This window comes from Colletotrichum fructicola, assembly GCF_000319635.2.
Source record: "Colletotrichum fructicola Nara gc5 chromosome Unknown KSG_Nara_v1_contig01, whole genome shotgun sequence".
Lineage (NCBI taxonomy): Eukaryota > Fungi > Ascomycota > Sordariomycetes > Glomerellales > Glomerellaceae > Colletotrichum > Colletotrichum fructicola.
In genome coordinates this window covers 8,441,308-8,464,160 of record NW_027094051.1, presented here as the reverse complement: position 1 = coordinate 8,464,160, position 22,853 = coordinate 8,441,308, and the positions used below count along the sequence as shown (strand labels likewise).

Sequence of the window (22,853 nt, the reverse complement as noted above, 5' to 3'; positions counted from 1 at the left end):
TTAAGCTAGTCTTGTAGCTTTCTAAGACAGCAAATAGATTATGGAAGTCGTCGATTTGTCTTTTTTTGTTTCCATCTCCTATCTATCATGGATTGACAGCGTTTCGGTATGTGCTATTGAGAGCGCCGTGATTGCATGTGGTTTCCGTTGACACAAGCCCAGTAGCTGTGGTCTTTCCACAGAGCAAATACGCCCAAAACAGAAATAGGCTCATTGCTACTACGGGACTGAAACAGTTTCCCAAGAGTCAAAGAGTCGTGCATATCTTGCTTTGCAATATTTCTTGAGAAGTCACTAACTTCAAGGCTTAATGGCAAGCCAAGCAGTCGGCAAGAAGCCAGCCAAGACTCTGAAATCTCAACCGGAATAACTCTCGCCAGTATGAACGCGCCAAATACATTCGCCCACAAAGTTCTCCACTCGATGAGTTTAGTCAATCGTGTACAAGCCTGCTTTTCAGTACGAACGCGAGTCCCGATCGGCGATCATGAAGACGCTAGAGCGCTCCGGGCCTTCCCACCGCAGAGGGCCCATAGTCTCAAACTTACCCGAGCGATCCGTCGACCGCTCGAAATCCTTTATACACGCGATTTGCGCGCATCCTGAGCTTGAAAATGAATTTCAGGGCAAAAATTACGTTCGGCTACATTCATAAGTTTATGAACCGAAGATGTCAAGGCTGTACATCTCGTGAAGTCGTGATTAGTCGAGGTTTCTTGCTAGATGCTCAACCCATACGAAGAAATGATGATATCTGATATGACTGTGGGACTACTTGCGACTTTCTCAGTGATGAAAGCTTCATTATGAAGCGAGTCTGGTCCACTGTTCAACAGTACAGTCCCAGCAGTCTGGGACCGTACGGACTGAGGAACTGGTGAGCGACAAATTTGAATACTCGGAAATGAGCCTGCGAGAAAGTTTTCATATGAGATACAGTATTTCTGGAGTGTCTCACTGGTGTAAAATTCATTAGCTCTGCTCGCTTATCACATCTCAGTCGCTCATTTCATTCACTCCTTGAAGCTGAAGGGATCGCATTCTCATCACACTCCTTGGGGATCATCTCATTTCATTCATTAATTGCATCTTCATTCTTTCAGTCTGCATTGTCTGAGCTACGCCAACCAGACTTTTGGCCACTTCAGCCTCTGGCATGCGCTGTGAGCTTTGCTATTTAGGCGGGCAGTCAGCATACACAACTATGTGGACAGCGACGGTGACCAATGGGAACCAGTACGAAGGCGATAAGAAAAATTAATGTATGGAAGACAGAACAGGACTATTGAACGTGAATAGTGACTCCTAGGCCTGACATGAGTAGTCCTCCGGCAGGATAGCAAGGTTCTACCCTTTCTGCTCAACCTCGCAAAGAACTTAACCCTGTTTCATAGGCGGAAGACGGCGAGCCTACTTACCATATTGCTTTTACCGAGCGTGGAGTTAACGGCAATGAGGACCACAAGTTTAGGCTTAAAGATGCCCATGGGTACCCATACGGGTAATCATTGATGATTATCCACGGATACGTGTTTTTCCCCCACGCGTACCCGTCAGGAAGATTCCAAGTTCGTGAATATCCATGGGCAACCGTGGCATGGGAATTTCCAGGCCTACACTGATGAGCAGTAGTGAGTATGATATGCTGCCGATTGAACCCCTTTTGGGGAGTTCCTCGCCAGCTGAGACGTTAGAAACGGCTGGTTTAGCGTACAGAAGGTAGAAATGCTACAGATGACTCCTGAGTCCGATGTCAATTGTGTACCTTGTCCCCCTCAATTAGCTCGTTTCGTCACAACAATGATTTACCGTGGGCAGTGGCTGGTGGTCTGGCTTTGAAGATTCAAGGACACACAAACTGTGACACTAGCCACATAGACATCATTGTTCAGACCAGCATGTCGACGCTCAAGTCTGCGCTGAAGAAGAACAGAAGGCTCGTTCTCCTCGGGCCCTGATGGCCAAGCAATGCCCATCCGAAAGCTTACCACAACCAATGGACCACGGCGAGGTCCAGATCTATCGATGTACGTATGATCATTGCTGTTGCGAGACTTTTTTCCCATGCTCTCAACTGGTTCGCGTGAACACACAAATATTCAATGGCTTTCAGCTAAGGTACCCTTACCACGTCCGACGCTCTGGACCGCAACGCGAAGGAGTTTGCAAGAGGGGCATCGGCCAGGAAGAAGCTCACACCCCATGTCCCACGACTTAGAAGATCTTCAGATCCAAGGTCTACGTCTTAGCCGCCGCTCACCGCGACAAGAACGAGAAGAACATAAGGGCATTAGCTGGATCATTGAGGAGCTTCTCAGGTCTCTGACTCATGATGAAGACGACTGATTTATGGCTTGCGCTAAATGCTCACGATGTATATGATCAGCAAGGACCATAAAGGTGTTAGCGGCCCCACCCACCTTCACAATCACGATGTCTCACCTCCCCCGGTTGTTGGACACTGCGATCAGATCGAGGACCTTGTTAGCTGGCTGTTGAACAGGGCTCCTGGCGACAACCCTCCTTTGCGAGAGTATTGTTAGTACATGAAACTCCATCAGGAACATCTTATGAACGACACTTGGAAGTGTGCCCTTTGGTTTGGCATAGTTTCTGTAGCATTGCGACTGTCCCATCTGCTGCTGGTGGACAATAGTGCTCAGATCGACTCAATTCTGCTCAACCGCAAACTTCGCTATTCGCTAGTTAGAAGTGTCGATCTTCATGGAGGATATCTGATTATCTAAACTCCGCGTCCTTACATATGTAGTGTAATCCATCAGCAGTTCATGGGATAAGGTATAGGGGAAAGTAGCACGAGACAGGAACGAGAGTTATTGTTTCTGGGCTTGGTATATCTAAAATAGATAGAACTAGATTGGCGTCGTAGACTAAATAGAGGTAATACCAGCTTTCCATTGCACAAAACGTTGTCTTGCAAGAGCTGATCTTATTTGAATTAAAATATATCAGTTTGAGAAGACAGTAAGTCTCTTGGTTTTTCGCGCGGAGAGGACATTTGAGTCACAAAGGTTTTCAACCAAGGCAGTCGAACATTTATCAAAGGGGAGCGGGCTTACCCTAAGATGGTTTGGAAGACCGCAGAGATGAAACGAATAATCTGCCTATGATGGCTTATTGACACTGGGCAGTAGCTTTAGGATAGCCTGCTTAAGTAGGTCCTTGGACCTGAAATTGAGATTGAAACGGATAACATAGTTTCCCCTTGCCAAGCAAGACTCGCCTCACTTCTACAGTCTCGTAATAGCCCCGTTTCCTTCATCGCACTCTGCTATTCGTGAGGGCTGGATAGTCATGCACGTACTTGTACCTCCATGGTTTCGGTAAGTAGCATCATCGACTTGCTGTTCAACGATTGCATTACCCATTTCCCGTGATTACTATTCCAAACATCGGAGCTTTTCCACGCGAGAGCAACATGTGTTTAAAGTGTTGCTTTAAGCATCTTTGATGCTGGTCTTTCTGCTGCGTTGACACGAGTAAGGGCCTGCGCTTGAAGCTTTTTTTCGGTGTTTTCCGACTGGTGGGGGAGAATCCGAGTGGTGTTTGATCGACGACGTGGTTGACACTCTGCTGAACTGGTCACTCTTCGAAATAAAGGAGGGCTCATGGACCAAGGCGCATTGGTAGATCGTCAATCTAATTACTGGGGTTTATCAACTGTTGATGGGGTATCCCATCGCGTGCATAGGACGAGTCCTGGTCCGGGAGCGCCTTACGAGTCGTGACATCTTTATTTGACTTCACGCCAAAAGCGCGGTGTGTGTGTTCCACTCGTAGAATCTCTCATGATTCAAGCACGAGGAGTTCTTTCGGATCCGGGCCTCGCGTGGCAGTGCCGGTTTGCGTGCGATTGCTTGGCTATTCATGCTCCCATTTCGCACTGAATGTCCGCAAACTCCTTTCTCCTAAAGCCCCGATCGTTCCGTTTGAAGTTTCGTATAAGTACTCATGGCCGACGTTTTTTGTTAAAGTTCTGTTTCTTTATCGCGTGTGCGAACAACATCAATTCCGATCTCTATCATTCTTTAAGAGAGATCTGTCATTCATTTCTAAATCGTCATTCTTTTACGTCCCTTGAAATATGGCTTCTACTATTATGAAGGGGGCGGCGGTTGCCCTTGCGCTCGCGCATCCCACCCGAGCCGCTGTGTTCCCTGAGAACATCTTCAACCGTTCTGAAATCGAGGCCATGTCGATGGAAAAGCGTGGCTCAATGGCACCCTATAGATTGTGGGATGCCGCAATCGTTCCCTACATACTGGAGAGCCTCCCCCACGACTTGTCCGACTCAATCAGAGGTGCCATGAGGCAGTGGGAACAGTCCACCTGCATCCGCTTCGTTCCCAAGACAAACCAAGAGGCTTGGGTGAACTTCAAGAAGGTGAGAATGGTTCCGAAGGAACTCAAGATCGCCATCTCACAGTTTTAATTTAGTACGATGACGGCTGCTATGCGCAGCAACTTGGCGCCCCTTACTCAGGCGAGATGATTGTGAACCTCGACTACCCCAACGCCTGGGAGAAGTTCATCAGTGTCGGCACCTACAAGGCTTGCTTGGAAGCTGGCACTCCTGGCCATGAGGTTCGTAACAAACATCGTGTGCGCTTCGCTGAAGACTCAACTGACTCGTTTCGCACAATAGCTGGGCCACGTTATCGGTCTCACCCATGAGCACCAGCGGCCCGACCGAGACCAGTACATCCGCATTCTGCCTGATCGCATCGACAAGGACCATCTGGACCAGTTTGACATCTGGACCGGCGCCGACACTTCCGTTCCCTTCGACTACAACTCCATCATGCTGTACAACTCCAAGGGCTTCGCAAAGGACACCAAGTGGACATGGCTCGTCGGTGAGAAGAGCATGAAGCACACCATGGAGACGGTGACGGACAAGAACATCGACCCCTGGGACTCCCCCACGGACAACGACTTCACGGCCGTCAACAAGGGCTACGGCTGCGAGGAGTACTACACCCGCAAGGTCGCGGACTGCCTCGCGGGCTCCCTCCCAGCCAACGGCGACTTCTCGTCGTACTCCTTCATCCTCGACTACTTCACCGAGGAGTACATGCGCAACAACGGCTACACCCACGTCGGCGTGCACCAGAACTGCCGCGCCAACAGGAACGACATGGACACGGACAACTGGGGCTTCACGACGCTGAACGGCTGGGGCCCCCGCGCGCAGTACAAGGTCACCACGAACCGCTGCAAGAAGGACTACGACCGCCACGCCAGCCGCTACGAGATCGCGCTCTGCAAGGGCGACAACGAGGACGCCTGCGATATCAAGTGCGGCCTGCGCCGCGTGTGCCCGTTTGACGGCAGCGGCAAGCAGGTCGACAGCAAGGCTATCGACGTGACGGACAACACCCTCTGGGTCTGCCACCCGCACTAAATCCAGGCCCCCCGCTATTCGGACAGGGGTTCCCCGGATTCAAAACGAGTGGGCAACAGGAGGTCCTGCGGCGTTCCCGTGAAATTTGATCGGTGGGCTGGTTAAGATGCCGCGCAGAGATTCCTCTTCGGCGGACAGGCTTTCTGGAAACCGAAGCTTCGATTTAATCTTGTAGATAATATGAGTTCAAGTCCATATTTCATGTTCAAACAGTTCATCGCATCTCTCGAGAGTTCAGTGTCTAAGCGTGGTCCAAGCGCCCGTGAGAATGTCGATACGGATTCCGTATGATGTCTGTACCATCGGAAATGCAATCCCGTTGGTCATGATTCGTCAATTTTCCAATTCGAACAGACTGCTTGAAGTTGCAATTTCTTTCCATCCTCATGCTAAGATTGAATGCGAGCCGTGTTTGTGCGGCTGCGCCTGCGTTGGCCGGGATGGAGCTTGCCCCAGAGCGCCCTATGAGATTAAGGATGGTCCAGCTGTGTCATGCTAGGGCTGTCCATTTAAACTTTGCGCGCTTGAGAAGAGACGAACTGCCCCTAAGATCTGGTTCTGTAGTGGAAAGGAGGGGCTATTTTTGGTCATGTCCCGCCTGTCAGGCTGCCACAGGGCTGCCAAGAATCAGAGCCATGCATCCATCATTCATCACAGCTTGTGTTGACGACGGGAGCCTCACGGACAACATGGCATTTGCGAAGCCGAATCAGGGATCCCTGTGTATTGATACGATTTTTCGTCGTCACTAATGTGTATTTCGTTCTCGCGTGATCGCAAAATCGCTGAAAGAAACCCCACAAGAATTCCCGCCCAGATGGTGAGGAACAACCCTGGTCTAGCAATGGCTGTTTCCACCCTATGGCACATGACGAGACTGACGCCTTTTTGCCTTGTACAAGGACATACCGGCGACTGTACCGTCTCGTCACGGGACTGGTCACATCATATAGCCCCTGCGAATGGCGGCACACGAGTGCTACCGCCAGCTTGGAGGTGGTGTTCTTCAGCTGGGGCCGTGATAGGTTAACCTTGTTTCAGAGACAATGCCACTTAAGACAACTACTTAACGACAACGAGACGAGGTTGCCCTCTTTAACTGTTGTCGGAAAGTCTGGAATCAGCTTCTCTTTTTGCGATAACGAGAGTCTGAGCGCAATGCTGAAATATTCGGGCCGTCAGTGATCCAGGACATGATGCATTCAGAATCATGCAGCTGTCAGCAAGGGTAGAAGCAAACAAACGCAATTATCATGAAGCATTGAATCTCCTGCCAAGGCCCTCCATCTAAATAGGTTCCGATAGGAAAGCTTGACAGGAACCACTGATTGGACTTCTGTAGTTCCATACTGTCTGAGTGCATTTAGTAGGAAGACTGGTTGCTGCTATTGTTATGGAGCAAAGTGATTCTCGTTGCTGGCGTCAACCTGCCCCTATCTTGATGGTGAGGACATGGTTAACCAGCGGAGAGAGGCTGGCTAGGAATCATCATGAAAAGTCTCAGTAGATGAGGCAGGAGGAACAGTTGGGTTCCTGCCGTTGCTCTCAGTCTCATGTAGGTCAGCCCTGCCCCCTGCCGACCTCGTGGACGAGTTGTGACGATAGCCTGCTGACATCCAGGGACACAATTAAGCAACCCCTGCCTTGCGCAGACACCCCTGATACTGAATCATCTCCTCAAAGCGCAAGCTTAATCGACGTGAATTCGGGGTATCATCATTGTACTTTGTTAACTCAGCCACTTCTCAGCCTTGTTGGGTATCAGCCTCCTCAGCACATCAATCTGCCGCGCCTGCGCCTTGTGCTTCAAATCTGCAACGCCGCGTCGATCCGTCCGTCTCTGGCCGTTCGCGTACACCACAGTGAAGTCGGGAATCTTCTCGCCGGGCTTGATGACGGTGAGGGGCGATATCGTGCAGTTCTACAGCCGTCAGTGTCTCTCTTCTGTCATACACGGCGTCGCACCAACCTTCCCAATGATAGCTCCGTGGCCGATCCGAGATCGGACTCCGATCACCGTGTCCGACCCGATCTCTGTGCCTCCTGCCTCGACAACAGCTCCGACTTCTACTATCACGTAGTCGCCGAGCGCGATGCCTCCGCTAGCTTCCTCGTCTCCAACTGCGCCAATGTGTACTCGCTCGTGGACGATGCAGCGGCGGCCCATGAGTATACTGCCGTTCGTAGACTCGAGCTTGCATCGGGGGTGCAGTACGCTTTCGGACTGTATCGTAACCGAGTGCGTCCCAACAAGAATCGCGCTGTCGGAAACGGTGAGAGAGGAGGAGAAGTTGACTGGAGGTCGCGGGCCGGTGTTGGAGACGGCGGGCAGCATAGAATGCCGCTTGTTAGACGACATGTTGAACGTTGTGCGCTGGATGCTCCGGCCCAGATGATGTCTATCTTCGTGGCGGTAAAAGACGCATTCTTGAGCTGCGCGACGATCGCAGGCCCCTGCAAGATGCCTGTTGTCGACGCGTCGATAATTCGTAATGGATGAACAGTGACTGACTGCCGTGGGGCAGCGACAGCTTCTCTTCCCCAGAGCCTTCCCCAGTGCATAACCCCGGTTGATGCATGGGTGACTTGCACGTGACTGTCTAGCTGACTCAGCGACCCGCATTGGCCAATCAACGCCAACAGAAACTAAGCATCATCGACCCGGCCCAGCAGAGCTTCGCTTCCCACGACGACGAAATCCTCCGACCGACCCAACCGTCCCCATCCACCCCCGACCTCTCCCCTCCAAACGCCCACGATGGCTACCCCGAAGCGGTTACCAGCGCAGGCCGCGCAGGCCGCCCGAAACTTCGCGACAGTACGAACCTATGGCGGACTCAAGGACCAGGACCGTATTTTCCAGAATCTGTACGGCCGTCTGCCCCCGTCTCTGGCCTCGGCGAAGAAGATGGGCGATTGGCACAAGACGAAGGAGATCATTCTCAAGGGCCACGACTGGATCATCAGCGAGGTCAAGGCCTCTGGTCTGAGAGGACGTGGAGGCGCCGGCTTCCCCTCCGGATTGAAATGGGTAAGGTCGCCACAGCGATTTGGCTTGCGGACTATTTGCCGCGGCAATCAAGGGAAGACACCGCCGGGTCACAATTGATGCTAACGCATCGCCAAACAGTCATTCATGAACTTCAAGGACTGGGACAAGGACAACAAGCCGAGATATCTGGTCGTCAACGCCGATGAGGGTGAGCCCGGAACGTGCAAGGACCGCGAGATCATGCGAAAGGACCCCCACAAGCTCATCGAGGGATGCCTCGTCGCCGGCAGAGCCATGAACGCCACCGCCGCCTATATCTACATCCGCGGAGAGTTCGTGCACGAGGCCGCCGTCCTCCAGAACGCCATCAACGAGGCCTACGCCGACGGTCTGATCGGAAAGAACGCCTGCGGCTCCGGCTACGACTTTGATGTCTTCATCCACCGTGGAGCAGGTGCCTACGTCTGCGGAGAGGAGACTTCCCTCATCGAGTCCCTCGAGGGCAAGCCCGGAAAGCCCCGTCTCAAGCCTCCCTTCCCCGCCGCCGTCGGTCTTTTCGGCTGCCCCTCCACCGTCGCCAATGTCGAGACCATCGCCGTCGCCCCTACCATCTGCAGACGTGGTGGCAGCTGGTTCGCAGGCTTCGGCCGCGAGCGTAACCAGGGCACCAAGCTTTTCTGCATTTCCGGCCACGTCAACAACCCCGTCACCGTCGAGGAGGAGATGTCGATACCCCTGCGCGAGCTTATCGACAAGCACTGCGGTGGTGTCCGCGGCGGCTGGGACAACCTCCTGGCCGTCATCCCCGGCGGTTCTTCCACCCCTATCCTCCCTAAGACTATCTGCGACAACCAGCTCATGGACTTTGACGCCCTGAAGGACAGCCAGTCCGGTCTCGGTACTGCCGCCGTCATTGTCATGGACAAGAGCACCGACGTCGTCCGCGCCATCAGCCGTCTTTCCCACTTCTACGCCCACGAGTCCTGCGGCCAGTGCACGCCCTGCAGAGAGGGCAGCAAGTGGACCGACCAGATCATGAAGCGCTTCGAGAAGGGCCGCGGCCGGCCGCGCGAGATCGACATGCTCCAGGAGCTTACCAAGCAGGTCGAGGGCCACACCATTTGCGGTATGTTTGACTCGCCTCCATGACGTCAATGATGTCAACGACTTTGACTGGATCCAATGCTAACGTGACCGGCAGCGCTCGGCGAGGCTTTCGCCTGGCCTCTTCAGGGTCTCATCAGGCATTTCCGCCCCGAGCTCGAGAAGAGGATGGAGGAGTTTGCCCAGCAGAACGGCGGCGCCAACGCGCTGGCCGGCGGCTGGGACCCCGATGCCCGGGCCCAGGGCAAGTTGGTTGCGCCGGGACAGTAAAAGGCTGAGGGGTTTCGCATGGTGGTAGACTCGCGCCAGAGGGCTTGTATATATTAGTATCGTACATTGTGATAGAGCCCTCACGCGCAGGCGTTCCTTTGTTCAGACAGACCTGGCTTGTACTCTATCAGCAATGTGTTTCAATTCGTTAAATCATGTCTGTTCCCGGGTCCGACGTGAATGAGTCGTCCTGGAATCTATCCTGGCGGTACATCAGAAGGCCACAGTCGCAGGCACAAATCTGCTGCCGACATTCTTCAGTCCATCGGCGTTAAGCCCACCGTCCAATCAAAGGGCAGCATTTGCTCAGCAGGCATCCGCTCCAGCCAGGATCCCGGTCCACAGCGCCGGACACCGCACGCCTCAAACTCGGCTCAACCCGGTCCAGAGACCCTCCGACCACGGCCACGGCGGGGCGCCTCTTTGTTGTTCAACGACCATCGGGCCTGGGGATTTTACTTGACCGCCTCAAAGGAACGTCGGATGAGAATTTGATCGGACACACTGATTGATTGAGGGAGCATTGCAGCGACTTAGCGATTTCTTCAGGCCCGACCGCAGAGGTATCTCAAGATGACCTCGTTCAAATATGACCAGTTCGTCGCCTTTGGCTCGGATAGCGGTGAGTTACTCAGTCTCACTCATTTTTCTTCACCGAACGTTGCAATTTTGGGTTCACTTGAGAACTCAATCAGCACCGTCAGATCCTAAAACAAGACCTCAAATCCCACCCAGAAATATCTCATCTCATCCCACTCACCCACGCCCCTCACGAACGCCCCCCCCCCCCCCCCCCCCCCCCCGATCTCCCCAAAACCGCAAAACTAACATCCTCCAGCCGGCCTCGAACGCATCCTCCGCGGCCTCCAATCCCTAACGGCAATCCTGACAACCTACCCCTTCCTGCTCGCCCTCCTCCCCGCAGCAGGCCTGCCCCTGGACGCGGCCCTGATCCTCGCCGCCCTCGGCCCGCTCAAGGGCCATCTCAACCTCACCCGCCGCTTCATCCGCTTCTTCTGGTTCCTCAACTCCTTCGGCGCGTCCTACAACCTCTACACCGCCGTCCCATCCCAGGGCCCCGGCGCGGGTAAAGGCGCCGAAGTGTGGCTCGACATTCTGCGGTTCACCCTTCTCGGCCTCTACGGCGGCCTCGAGTCCCTCACGCTGCCGGACCTGCTCGGCGTGCCCGGCCTCGCGCCCTTTGGCGCCGCGCGCACGAAGGCGTTGAATGTGGAGGCGCAGCGCTTTTGGTTTCTCGCGCTGGCGTGCGGGATCGCGGCGAACGTGGTGAGGATGACCAAGGCGTTTGCGTATGCGCCGGTTCCGCAGCACGGCGAGGGGTATGGTACGGGCCAGAGCCCCGCGGTGGATACCGACAATTTGGGAGCAAAGGAGAAGAAGGAGGGAGAGGGGGAGGAGCCGGAAAAGATGGACCTGAACGCCGAGCGGCAGCGGTTGAAGGCGTTGGTGGTCAAGAGGCGCGAGGGGATGAGGAGGTGGCGGAGGCAGGTCGCGTTCAAGGTCAAGACGCTCGGCCGCAAAGTGGTGTCCGACACACTGGACTGCCTCATTCCGGGTGTCATTCTGGGGTGGGTCAATATCGGGCCTGGGGCTGTTGGAATTGCGATGCTTGTCACGACGGTGCTGACGAGTCGGGATATTTGGGAGCGGTGCGGTGCTGACGTTGCGGTTAAAAGGGGTCTGACGCAGTAAACGTACACGAGGGTCTATTTGCATGGTTCTTGGTAGATGTAGATTATAGATTTATAGACTATTTGGAAGGATCCCTGCGCACTGCCGGCGCACACACGCTTCCACCTTGTCTACTTTTCCAGATGGCACTAGTCTTGGACAAAGCATCCTGTCTTCGCTCTTGATGCTTCCGTGCAGGTAACGCCGGCGCAGTTATTGCCAACTACGAGTTACCATCAGATCGCCGTGTGCGCAGCGACAGACATGGCAGGCCTGCCCCGCTCCGGGCTCTCGGGCAGACGGATGCGGTACTTGTGCGACCCGGCGTCCTCATCGCCCTCCTCATCTTGCGAGATCTGGATCCTGGCCCGCTTCAGGAGGGCAATCTGCTGCGCGACGGCAATCACAAACTCAAACGACCTGTTTCCCACCAGTCAGCAAACCTCACTCTTCTCAACGATCACAGACAGGGAGAGAACTCACGCGACAACCAGGGCGATCGCCCCAATGGTATGAAACGTCTCCCACGCATACCACCGCCCATTCCCGTTCACATTCGTCACCGCAATCCCAAACGTCGTCGAGCCGAGCGTCAGATCGACCACCGAAAACAGCAGATCCCGCCGGTTCCACTTGCGCGGCACATCCCCCGCAAACCCCATCAGCAGCATCCCGGCCTCCTCATCATCGCTGTCGTCCGGGTACCCGCTCCGGCCAAAGATGCACTTCACAACCCCAAAGTCGAGCGTCACGCCCTTGCGGCGCCCATGATGCTGCGCGGGCAGGATCTCCGCGAGGAGCGAGAAGGCGAGCCAGAAGAGCTGGAAGAAGGCGACGACGATGAAGAAGGTGGCGAAGGAGTAGTGCCGCCGGCCCTCGAACTCGAGGACGAGCAGGACGATGGCGAAGACGAGGGCGAGGGCGCGCAGGATGGCGACGGTGCGGAGGACGAAGTTGGCGGCTGGTTTTGCCGGGGCGGCGCCGGTGGGGGAGGGCGGCGTGGTGGGACGGTAGACGTTGGGGTGCAGCGGCCGCGGGGAGACGGCGGCCGGCGGCGCGGGCGCGGGCGAGGCGGATGTCGGCGAGGCCATGGTTTTGTAGGTGCCGAGACACTTGATGGATGCTTCTCTGGTGATTTCGATGTCGATCGGGTAGTGAGGGTAGGTGTCCTGGGTGGATGATGGGATGGAGTTGTTGAGCTGGTTATGCATTGACACGGACTCATCTGATGAACACGGCGGAGGGCGGACTGGTTATATAGCAGATTCCTCTCACATCACTGAGGCTTTGCGATTCAAGTACGGCGTTTCAAACAGGTAGATGGATGGAGGGAACCGAAGTCCTTCCAAGGAGGCAAGCTGGCAGTGCCCCGGTTCCAGACTGAACCCCAGCCCCTCCCCTCAAGTCGGAACCGCAAGCGAGGAATGCAGGAGAGAGAAAGAGAGCCGCATCTTTCGCCCGGCTTGACTGCACCACTCTGTTGGAAGCATGTCGTCAAAAGCTTGGTGCGGAGGTTGTAGCCAGTGAGGTGTTGTGGAATCTCGGTGCCTGGAGTACGTGCAAACAGCCCCTCCCCTGTGTTGTTGTTGGTGCGGCGCAGGTCGCTTATTGGACGCGGGCGGCGGGTGCGGGGTGCTGGGCGGTGCAAGGGGGCGAGCGACTCTTTTCCGTTCACGCCATTGTTTGACGTTGGCTGTTGTTAGTTAGCGGTCGAGTGTCTAACGGGCTGTGTTGCTGTGATGGTGGTGAGAATACGGCGTTGTCTTCGTGGGAAGCAAGTTAGTGTGGTGATCGACGACCAAAGTCCCCCCTGCTTTGCCTCATTTTCAGCCATGCAACGTTGGGGGTGACACGCGTACTTCAGCAAGAGGCAGAATCACTCGCTGAGCGAAAATCCAGGAGGAATCGAAAGGACTTGAGATAAGGCTGAAAAAGCGATAATCAAGGCTTGTAAGGCCGAGAGCGTGACAGCTTCGCTGATGACAATGACAGCCAATAAATTCATACAGATCTGCTGTCAAACCCATTGACTCCATGTGTAAAGGCGTCGTCCAAGTATATCCGTTCAATGTAGTCCATCTTTCTCAGTGCATGTGCCTTCTCCTTCTAACAGTCGTTACCCAGTGGTATCTTCGCTGATGACATCAAAAAATTGCACCCGTCGTGTCCAAACCAAACGCTGCTCTAAATCCCTTCTCTTGTCAAGTCATGCAGAACCCGGCGGGATATGCGAGTTTCAGGGCATTAATGCTGTTGCCTGGCACCAAAAAGTCTCCGAGCGTCTCGCATGCAGTTGGGGTGACGCAAGCAAGCCAACCGCTGTCCAAATCGGCTCCAACCGATCGCTACCGTCGCCCGGTTACGCGATAGCTACCCGTTCCGACTGAGACCTTCCACCCGTCGTTGACCAGAGCGGCGATAACACCCTGCCTCAGTCGCGAGACGCCTCCGGCGCTGTGGAGGCCGCGGCCCGTAACAATCGTGAAGCCCTCCTGAGCCTTTCGCGCCCTATACTCCCCCAAGTTGTTCCACCAGTCCCACGCACTTTCCCGTGCGATGCGGACACCATCGGCCACCTCCACACCATGAAGGTCGATCTCATTTGCGGTGCGCGTGCTGCCGACGTGTATGTCGGCAGCAGCGCTCTTGGCCTTGGCGAAGCTTCTTGCTTCCTCGCGGCCGCGCTCGGCAAAGAATCCTGCTGCCTGTCTGTACAAGTGGCCCTTCTTGTAAACCTGGCCCGCGGTGCTGAACGAATGGGTGCTAGCATCGCGGTGAATACCGGCGGTGTCCATTGCTTGTTTGTAAGTGCGGGGCCCAAACGTTGGGCTGTTCATGAGCGTCGGGCTGTTAAGCGGTCGCCCGGTTGGAGACATGAGTGACGTCTTTGGCGATGCAACCTTTTGCCAGCCCTCTGACGAACCCTCCAGTTCCTCATTCGCCAGGGGGGCCAATTTGTAGCTGATATTCAAGCGCTGTGCTGGAAGCTTGCCAAAGTACCGGTTCAACAAGGCAGCAACTTCCTCGGTCCATTGATGGTCGCTACGGGTGACTTCGACGAGCGGGGACAGCAGACTTTCAGGTATATGGCGGTACTGCTTCTTCAACTCGTGTACGTGTTGCTTTCCATAGGCACTGTCACTGTCGTCGACGACTACCCCTTGCTTGATGTACCGTTCCAGGAACTCGATAATGGTGCCTTCGACGGATCCCTTGTGGGAGTCGAACACGTCAGAGACTTCTTCAAAGGGTAGGTCAAGCTTCTCCACGATGAAGAGGATCTTTTCAACTCCTGGGACGAGTTAGTTTCAGCCCTTCATCAATATGCTGTTGAACTTACTGTCATTATCTTCATTGTTTGGCGAGCTGTCATTAATGCTGCTTGAGCTGGACGAGAGATCAGTACGCAGGTCCTTCTTCTTCTTGCCCTTGCCCCTCTTCTTGCCGGATGGCTTCGACTGCTCCGGCTGGAAGAACCCATCGATGCCTTTGGGCCGCTCGCCGATGGACTCGAGGAACTGAATGTTCAGCAACGTCTCCAGAGCGGACTGGAAATCACCTTGTGCCTTCTTGAGAGCAAAGCTGACGTCGTGGGGTTTCAGGTCGGAGAACATCTCCTGCAGCTGCAGCAGCTTCTCTTGCTCCGAGTCGCCGTCGAAGGTCTTGATGCGCGGGACGTCATACTCCAGCTCGTCTGGGGGAGGGGGGCTCGTGACGCCGGTTCTCGCCGAGTCACAGTCTCTCAGGTGGAGACCGTCAGAGGTGTTGGTCGAGCTGTCTCTGGTGTCCGTGCCAGCGTCATTAGAGCTGAGAGCATCGGGAACACCACTGGCGTTGAAGCCGCTGGCCTCTTCAGCCAGAACGTCCTGCGCAAGGCTCTGCAGCATGTCCCGGACGTCGTTGAGCTGGCCGGCATCGCTGAGGTCCAGCTCACTTGCGATTGCAATAACAACTGTGGGGTCTAGGAGGGGAAACTCCGCCTGGGATGCGGTTAACAACAGTCTAGAAGATATTTGTGGCTTGCAGTGTGCACGCATCAGCCATGGAAGACTTACCACCAGGTCGTCGAGTTTTGATGATGATGCCATTAGATACAGGCAGGCTTCAGGGTTCGAGGTATTGTCGCGAAATCCAAAGAAGCAAGCTATTCATACTGAGACGGAGAAAGACACTGGTGTTTCACTGGGTTGGTCGGGCCAAGACGATAGAGACTGGCCGATCGCGACAGAGGGCGGTTATGCTGTGGTCCTTTCGACGTGTAGTACGATGCGATACAAGTACAGCAAACAGCAATGGACGGCGATGAGGTTGGTTGGGGTTTTGATGGCCGACGCCAGTGAAGTATGACGCTGCGGGGCTTTCTCCGATTGCGGGTGCAGACGTCGAAATTTGAGCCGGACTCGCGCTACCAGGAGACTGGAAAACTCAAACACGCGCTCGCGGAAGACGTCGATGATTCATAGGGGTGTCGAAGTCGAGGTGCATGTTTCCCCAGTCCGATTTGTTCAGGGCAGAAAGTCAATGACTCTGCTGGTTCCAGGAGGATGGGTCACGCCGTCATTGCCTTGGGTCGCCTCGATGAGTCTCAGCACGGAGGAAAAGCCATCAGCACTGCACACCCCCATTCAGACTGAAGCCCCGCCATGGCACGTGCGGTGCTGTGGCTGGTGGGAGATACGTGGCTCATACTGCCCGCTTGATGTGGTTGATGCCAGCAGTGCGGCGCCCAATCACCAGCTCGCGGAGTGTTTCTCTGAGGTGCACCGTGGCACGACGTCAGTGGCCCGCTTTTATGGAGAAGCTCCCATTTGGCTCTAGTGCAACGCTAGCGGTTGCCGTCCCGAGGCCGAGCAGCGGGCAGCAGCAGCAGTTGATCGTCTCGTCCGGCGTCCATGTCCGCTGAACTGAATCTCTGGCAAACGCAGCAGCTACGACCGCAACTGCAACGCTCTTTTCTTTTTGGGACTTGGGGCAGCTGGGATGCCATCGGTTGTTATCTATGCTATGCCACCTACCTTACCCATACTTACCACTACCAGTTACAACACATCACTTCACACTTCACAGCCTCCGCAAACAAGAAACAATGGCGGCGATCACGGCTCTGCAGCAGGGAGTCCTCTGCGAGATCCGTCGCTCCCGAGTGCCTACCTAGTGCCTAGTGCCTAGTGCCTGGTCGTTTCACGGTTTCACTGCCCACCACTGCGACTAATGCCGCCTTCCACGTCTGTCTCTGCCTCCGTCCCTGTCCGTGGATGGAAGCTTGTCACCGGACGAAGATCTGCTGAGATACAATGCGCCGCGTGTTTATTTTCCCAGTGAGACATGCAGCTCCCACACAACTACCTTACACAGAGACAGACACTTACATGGTTGAACATTCGTCAGCGGGAGAGCCAAACCCGAACAAGCTCACGCCAGTCATTAACCTCTGCGGATACACACACCTTCACGTCGCTTCAACTCATCTCCCTTGCATGACACGACCTTCTGGGCCCGCCTCGTCTCCAGAGGCTCAGTCTCCCGTCAGTACCAAGCAGTTTCTCGCTCGCTCGCTCACCTCATCACCTAGGTTATCTGGGCCCATACCGAGGCCGCGAAGTCCAGAACCGTACCGCCGCACGTCCAAGCAGCAGGGATTTCCCAATGCGGCCGGCCGAGGATCCCGAACTCAAGCATCAAAAAGTCAACCTGAACACGCAACGTCCAGCCTCGCGCCCACTGCATCAGCATTAACACATCCCCAGAGCTTCACTTTCAGATCTACCCGGGAAACAGCTTTACATAGTAACAGCCCACCACCGCCGCCGGCATACTGTATGCACACCGACGGTTCCTGCTGGTCGTCCCGGCCGACATCCTCCGGACTGGACGACACCCAACGCTGCCATCCTGCCCGTCCGACCCCTTGCCCGCGATTGGATCCCCAAAATCAGACGGCCTCGACCGTTGGAGAGACTGCCCCTGTCCATCCGGCCCTCCCACTCGCCCCTCCCTGACGGTTGGTTCGTGGCGAGCATCACACGGCCCAGGCGCAAACCTGTTGCATGGTCGAGCCCAGCATACGCAGACGAGGGAGGTCCCGGCGCAGCCTGCATCCCAGCGTCAGCCCGCGTCCCATCAACCTTGGTTTTTCTTCTCCCCTTCCACCGCCGCATTAAGCTCCAGCCGGCTAGCTCTAGCTAAGGTATATAAGCTTGTCCTGGTCCGGATCGCCCATCCGTCTCAGAGTATCACATCGCGGGCGCCCAGCCTTATCGAAACCACCATGCCATGTTCATCGGCAACACTGGAGTCTGATCCCGAATCCCAACGACCACCCCCTCACGACGCCGCCGGACTCGGCTCCATCTCCCCTCCCAGTTCGGTCCGCAAGAGGTCCAACATGAGCTCCGAAGTCAGAAAGAAGTTCATCAATTACCCTGTGCCTCTAGCCGGGTAAGTTGTCTCGATTGGCTCTGTTTTGTTGTCAGGCTTCGCCCGTCTTGACCATGTGTTCGCCGCGATGCACGAACCACCGTTCGTGTCGAGATCGTACAAAAGCGCAGGAGACTGACTCGTCTTCGCCAGGCCACCCATTCCGTATAAAAATGAGCGAGGAAGCAATCCGCCCCTGAAGGGCTGGCTCTTGGTGCTGGCAGCATGGGCGTAAGTCCGTCACGCGGCATGGCACGTTCAAGTCTCTGACCGTCACAGCATGGAATATTTCTGGTTCATCCGCGCCTTCATCTGGAGCAACGCGGGCTTTGGCGGCGTGCGGAAGATCCGCAAACACATTGAGGATGCGGAACCGCGCTACGACCCAACCGTCCTGCCCTACCCTATGGACGAGGCGAAAGACCCGGCCGTCCTGCACCGCGAGAGCGCCGTCAAGTCCAAGCCGCGGCCTTTCAAGTATTACTCCGCCGCCGACTATCACGAGATGTACCTCTCGGGCGAGGTCACGCCACTCGCCGTTGCCCGCGCCATCCTGCCCCTGATCCGCCGTGACACCGCCCCGCCAGGTGAGCACTCGATCGCGTGGTTCGACACAAGGGTCACCCAGGTCCTGACCGCCGCCGAGGCCTCGACGAGGCGGTACAAGGAGGGAAAGCCGCTTGGCCCCTTGGATGGCGTCCCGACAGCGGTTAAGGATGAGTACGAGATGGACGGCTACCGGACTTGCCTCGGTTCCCGCAACGACTACACCACACAGGTCGAGCCCGGTCAGTCGATCAACAGCTGGTGCGTCAAGAAGCTGGAGTCTGCAGGCGCTGTCATCCTTGGGAAGCTCTCCATGCACGAGTTTGGCCTCGGTACGCCATACTTCCCCCCTTTTTTGCTACACGGTACTAACTTTGTCAGACACAACCGGTAACAACCCCATCTATGGAACACCCCGCAACCCGTACAACGCGGGCTATTACACTGGCGGCTCCTCATCCGGGGCCGGCTATGCCGTAGCAACCGGCCTCGTGCCCTTTGCCCTTGGCTCCGATGGTGGCGGCTCCATCCGCATTCCGTCGTCTCTCTGCGGCGTCTACGGCCTCAAGCCCACCCACGGCCGCATCTCCTTCCACCCCTGCCCGAACCACTCTAACTCGTGCGCCGTCAACGGGCCCATCGCCGCGGACATCGAGTCCCTCGCCACCTGCTTCGAGACCATCGGCGCCCCGCACCCGGACTCCAACTTCATCCAGGCTTCCCCCTTCGTCCTCTCCCCGTCTGAGAAGCGCGGCAAGATCCTCGGCGTCCCCGAGTCCTGGTTCGCCCAGGCCGACCCGGCCATCCAGCGCATGTGCCGCTCCATGATCGCACGCCTCGTCTCACGCCACGGCTACGCCACCGTCCCCATCGACATCCCCTTCCTCGTTGAGGGCCAGTCCGCGCACGCCATGACAGTTCTCACCGACGGCGCCACCCTCCTCCCGGAAACCAAGAACCTTACCCACGGCAACCGCATCCTTCTCGCCATCGGCCGCGTCACTTCCGCTATGGACTACCTCCTCGCCCAGAAGCTGCGCGGCCTGCTGATGCAGCACCTCGCGCACCTCTGGCAGACGTACCCGGGCATGATCATTGTCACGCCCACCACCGCCTGCGCCGGCTGGCCCATCATGTCCAAGTCAGAGCTCACCCATGGCCTCTCCGACGGCGACCGCACCATTCGCAGCATGGAGTACGTCTGGATGGGCAACTTCTGCGGGCTGCCCGGCGTCACGGTGCCCGCGGGTTACGTCGTGCCGCACGACCGGCCCGGCGGCGGCAGCGAGGCCGGGCCCGACACGGAGGGCAAGATTCCCGTCGGGCTGATGGGTATGGGCGAGTGGACGGACGAGCACAGTCTGCTCGAGTTCGGGCTCGACGCCGAGGAGCTGTTTGCTAAGGAGCGGTGCAGGCCGCCTAACTGGGTTGACGTCATTCAGCGGGCCAAGGACGAGATGGCCAAGGATGGGGAGGCTGCGTTGATAGACATTTAGATGCCTGTCCTTCCTTTTTTTTCCTCTGATATACCAAGACAATTATCCTATGGTTTACAGCGCATCATGCGGGTCTGAATTCATGCTTCATTATGGGTGAACAGTGGTGATTGTAGTGATGAGGGGTAGTTGTTCGCTGTCACAGGTTTGGAGCAAGGATGTTCCCTCGCGCAGGATCTTACCCCCCTGGGTAGATCAATGCGAGGGAACCATGCGAAAATTGCCATGGAGGGGCTTCAGGCTTGAAGATAGCTTCGGGGCCTAGAACCCAGGCGGGGAGGCCAGATGTAGAGCATATTTCACGCTTATGCTCCCTGTTCTCCTTGACTTCAACCGAGGATAGAGAGAAAAGGAAGCATTGGAGCATAGAGCATTGCCCCGGGCCATCTTAACCGGAGCTTGGACACGATATGCACGTAAGCTGCCTCTGCATAGTGCTTGTCTGCTACACACCAGATGAAAGGCTGCGTCCCAGCTAGGGAGGGGGAACAGGGCTGTGGTGAAATGCAACGCATGTTCTCCTGGTCGCACAATGCAGACGGTACACGGCTCGGACGGGCCGGGGCTTCTTAACGTTGTGATAAAGTTTCGTTTGCTTACTACGTCCAGATGGAAAGACGCAAGCTTGGGCGGGCGAGCTGCGTTCCATGCGCCGACCGCGCCGGTGCGCCGTGATGCTGCAAGGGAGGCACGGCCGGCGGGGTTGAGAACAGATACTGGGTAAAGGGGCGGTTCACTTGAGAGGGGCAAAGGAGCACCGATGGATCTGAGGACGCGGGGTTCTGGCTGGTTGGTGGTGATGTGCATCGACGTTGAGTTCGTTCGTCCGCGCCGAGGGACGGTCGCCGAGCTCCCGCCCGGAGGGATTGTTCCTTCGAGGAAGGCAATCAGGATGAACGCGGTGCTTGTGCCGTATCGGTGCTCTCTGAGCTCTGGCGCTCAGGAGTTCGAGGAGGAGCAATTGGGTTGATAGTCTGTATAGCAGATCATCGGCCAGAATCCAGCGACCCCAATCGTGAAGGTGGTTAGTGATGACATCAGCTTCATCGCACGGTGTTGTTCTATTTTTTCTATCAAGCGGCGGCGGCGATTCTGCCGTGCCCGGAGATTGCCCCGCGGATTCGGGATCAGCACCGGAGGTCCAGCGGAAGGATGAATATTTTCAGAAGACGTTCGCTATCCGGGCGACTACTTCCAGCTGCCTGGGCGGACTATTACTCATATTCATCACCAACAAGCTGATTAATTATTGTTACTGTCGTCTCCATCGTCATTATCGTTGTATCATTGTCAGTCACAAAATCATCATGATCCCCCTCATTGCTACGCATTATCATCATCCGCCCGGATCGCAAAAGTCTACGCACACATATACATATATACCGCGTCAACTTCCCAACATTACACCGCAATTGCGCTTTCGAGTCTCCGTTCTCTCTAGACTTAAGCCATTTCATGGCGGTACTACCTTACGGTACCAGTGCTCTGACGAGCTGGAAATCAACACCGCGGCTGTCACGCCGTGATAGGAACATCCTTCGGGCTGTATGTGCATCAATAACTCGGAGTCGGAGACGACACACTAAGAAAAGTAGATTTCGTGAAAGTAGCAGTTGTAAGTCGTGTTCTAAGGCGCTGGCTAATGTACATCGCCGAGTGCTCAACATGCAACAGCAAGTTTGATTGGCTTTCTCAGTAGTTACATTGCCAGTGACTACACTTGCCTTAGTTTAGTCCTCGGCACAATAGGACTGTGACGTTATTTGAATATATGTCCAAACTTGAATGGTTCATTTTCTTGGGTCTCAGCCGGCGCAATGATGTCAGATCTTTTGGTCGTTCATTATGCAGCCTTGAAGGCACCCTTAAGTTGTACCATTCCATCAATCCATGCAAAGGTAAGGAATCTACTTGGACAGATCAGTAGACAAAAGCGCCGCTCTCCTCCCGCTGGGTTAAAGTATTCGCCTCACATTAAGAGGAAGTGAGTGACGGCGAGCCTTCCAGAGTCATGGCGTGACATGCCATCTATCAGGCTTGCTTGCAATAAGCCAAATTGCAATCGTCTTGGACTTTGGAGAATGCGTTCGATCAACTAATAGGTCCAGTGAAGAGACACACATTTGGGTGTTGAAGCCATGAAGACTGAGCCCAGTCCCTGATTTTAAATACGTTTGCATGATGCGCGATAACTGACGATGCAAGGGGCTAATCTCAACTTATGGTAGTTGAACCTTACGACGTAGATTCTAGATTACTTATAGATTCACTATCAAAGACTCAACATACGCTGCCCGACAAAGAGAATCAACATTTCGACGTCACGCCAGTAACTTAGGGTTCTACACAAACCGTAGAATACACCAACGCCTACATGTACCTAAGAACAACTCGCGCAATGCCTATTAGTGTGCATGCACCTTGATCCGATCTGAATAATTCCTTAAATAAACAGCCAGGGGAAATGACTAGCAGTAGCCTCAAGGAAGACTGACCGCTGCAGTCTCCAATGGATGGGCATCAGACCCGCGTTCTCTCGGTCCGACGGACCCCGGAAGGACATCACCAAAGAAGTCCATTGGGTTCATGATTACGGAAGGTGATAACGAGACGCAGATTCCCGCGCTTGAAATGGATTTCCTCTCGGTGTGTTGGTCATTGAAATATCAGGGAGTAGAGCTGAGATATGGGGAGTTTCCCGAAGGCACAGCTGCTCGTCAACTCAGGTCGACGTGGAAGTCAGGTGGGATTGTATAAAAGCCAACCTCAGCCGTGAGCCTGTCTTCCACCACACAGAGGATGGCTTTCAAGCATCGCGAGTGACCATGTTTGTGACAGCCCAAGCGCCATGAAATAGAGATGTGCATTGCTTGTGTACGATGATACGGCCCACGTGGATGTTGCTCGTGAA

At 55.3% G+C, this 22,853-nt stretch overlaps 7 protein-coding genes across 7 annotated transcripts; 4 read left to right on the top strand and 3 right to left on the bottom strand.

Annotated features, from left to right (window-relative positions):
- Nucleotides 1–4,105: 4,105 nt before the first annotated feature.
- Nucleotides 4,106–5,425, top strand: nas-5 (Zinc metalloproteinase nas-5; the record flags this gene model as incomplete). The annotated part of the gene is made up of 3 exons (XM_032035429.1): nucleotides 4,106–4,405; nucleotides 4,459–4,605; nucleotides 4,667–5,425. The coding sequence occupies 3 exons, from the start codon at nucleotides 4,106–4,108 to the stop codon at nucleotides 5,423–5,425; spliced, it is 1,206 nt and encodes a 401-aa protein (XP_031885679.1).
- Nucleotides 5,426–7,154: 1,729 nt separating this feature from the next.
- dctn6 (Dynactin subunit 6) lies at nucleotides 7,155–7,784 on the bottom strand (the record flags this gene model as incomplete). The annotated part of the gene is made up of 2 exons (XM_032035428.1): nucleotides 7,155–7,346; nucleotides 7,395–7,784. The coding sequence occupies 2 exons, from the start codon at nucleotides 7,782–7,784 to the stop codon at nucleotides 7,155–7,157; spliced, it is 582 nt and encodes a 193-aa protein (XP_031885796.1).
- Nucleotides 7,785–8,183: 399 nt separating this feature from the next.
- Nucleotides 8,184–9,791, top strand: CGGC5_v002410 (NADH-ubiquinone oxidoreductase 51 kDa subunit; the record flags this gene model as incomplete). The annotated part of the gene is made up of 3 exons (XM_032035426.1): nucleotides 8,184–8,456; nucleotides 8,556–9,543; nucleotides 9,619–9,791. The coding sequence occupies 3 exons, from the start codon at nucleotides 8,184–8,186 to the stop codon at nucleotides 9,789–9,791; spliced, it is 1,434 nt and encodes a 477-aa protein (XP_031885644.1).
- Nucleotides 9,792–10,364: 573 nt separating this feature from the next.
- CGGC5_v002409 (uncharacterized protein) lies at nucleotides 10,365–11,504 on the top strand (the record flags this gene model as incomplete). The annotated part of the gene is made up of 2 exons (XM_032035425.1): nucleotides 10,365–10,413; nucleotides 10,630–11,504. The coding sequence occupies 2 exons, from the start codon at nucleotides 10,365–10,367 to the stop codon at nucleotides 11,502–11,504; spliced, it is 924 nt and encodes a 307-aa protein (XP_031885645.1).
- Nucleotides 11,505–11,719: 215 nt separating this feature from the next.
- On the bottom strand, nucleotides 11,720–12,694 carry CGGC5_v002408 (uncharacterized protein; the record flags this gene model as incomplete). Its single annotated transcript, XM_032035424.1, has 2 exons — nucleotides 11,720–11,903; nucleotides 11,967–12,694. 2 exons carry the CDS (start codon nucleotides 12,692–12,694, stop codon nucleotides 11,720–11,722), a joined length of 912 nt encoding a protein of 303 aa, XP_031885838.1.
- A 1,134-nt stretch (nucleotides 12,695–13,828) lies between these two features.
- Nucleotides 13,829–15,571, bottom strand: CGGC5_v002407 (Smr domain-containing protein; the record flags this gene model as incomplete). The annotated part of the gene is made up of 3 exons (XM_032035423.1): nucleotides 13,829–14,775; nucleotides 14,824–15,463; nucleotides 15,539–15,571. 3 exons carry the CDS (start codon nucleotides 15,569–15,571, stop codon nucleotides 13,829–13,831), a joined length of 1,620 nt encoding a protein of 539 aa, XP_031885851.1.
- Nucleotides 15,572–17,751: 2,180 nt separating this feature from the next.
- FAAH-1 (Fatty acid amide hydrolase) lies at nucleotides 17,752–19,942 on the top strand (the record flags this gene model as incomplete). Its single annotated transcript, XM_032035422.2, has 4 exons — nucleotides 17,752–17,921; nucleotides 18,054–18,131; nucleotides 18,180–18,778; nucleotides 18,828–19,942. The coding sequence occupies 4 exons, from the start codon at nucleotides 17,752–17,754 to the stop codon at nucleotides 19,940–19,942; spliced, it is 1,962 nt and encodes a 653-aa protein (XP_031885849.2).
- Nucleotides 19,943–22,853: the final 2,911 nt, after the last annotated feature.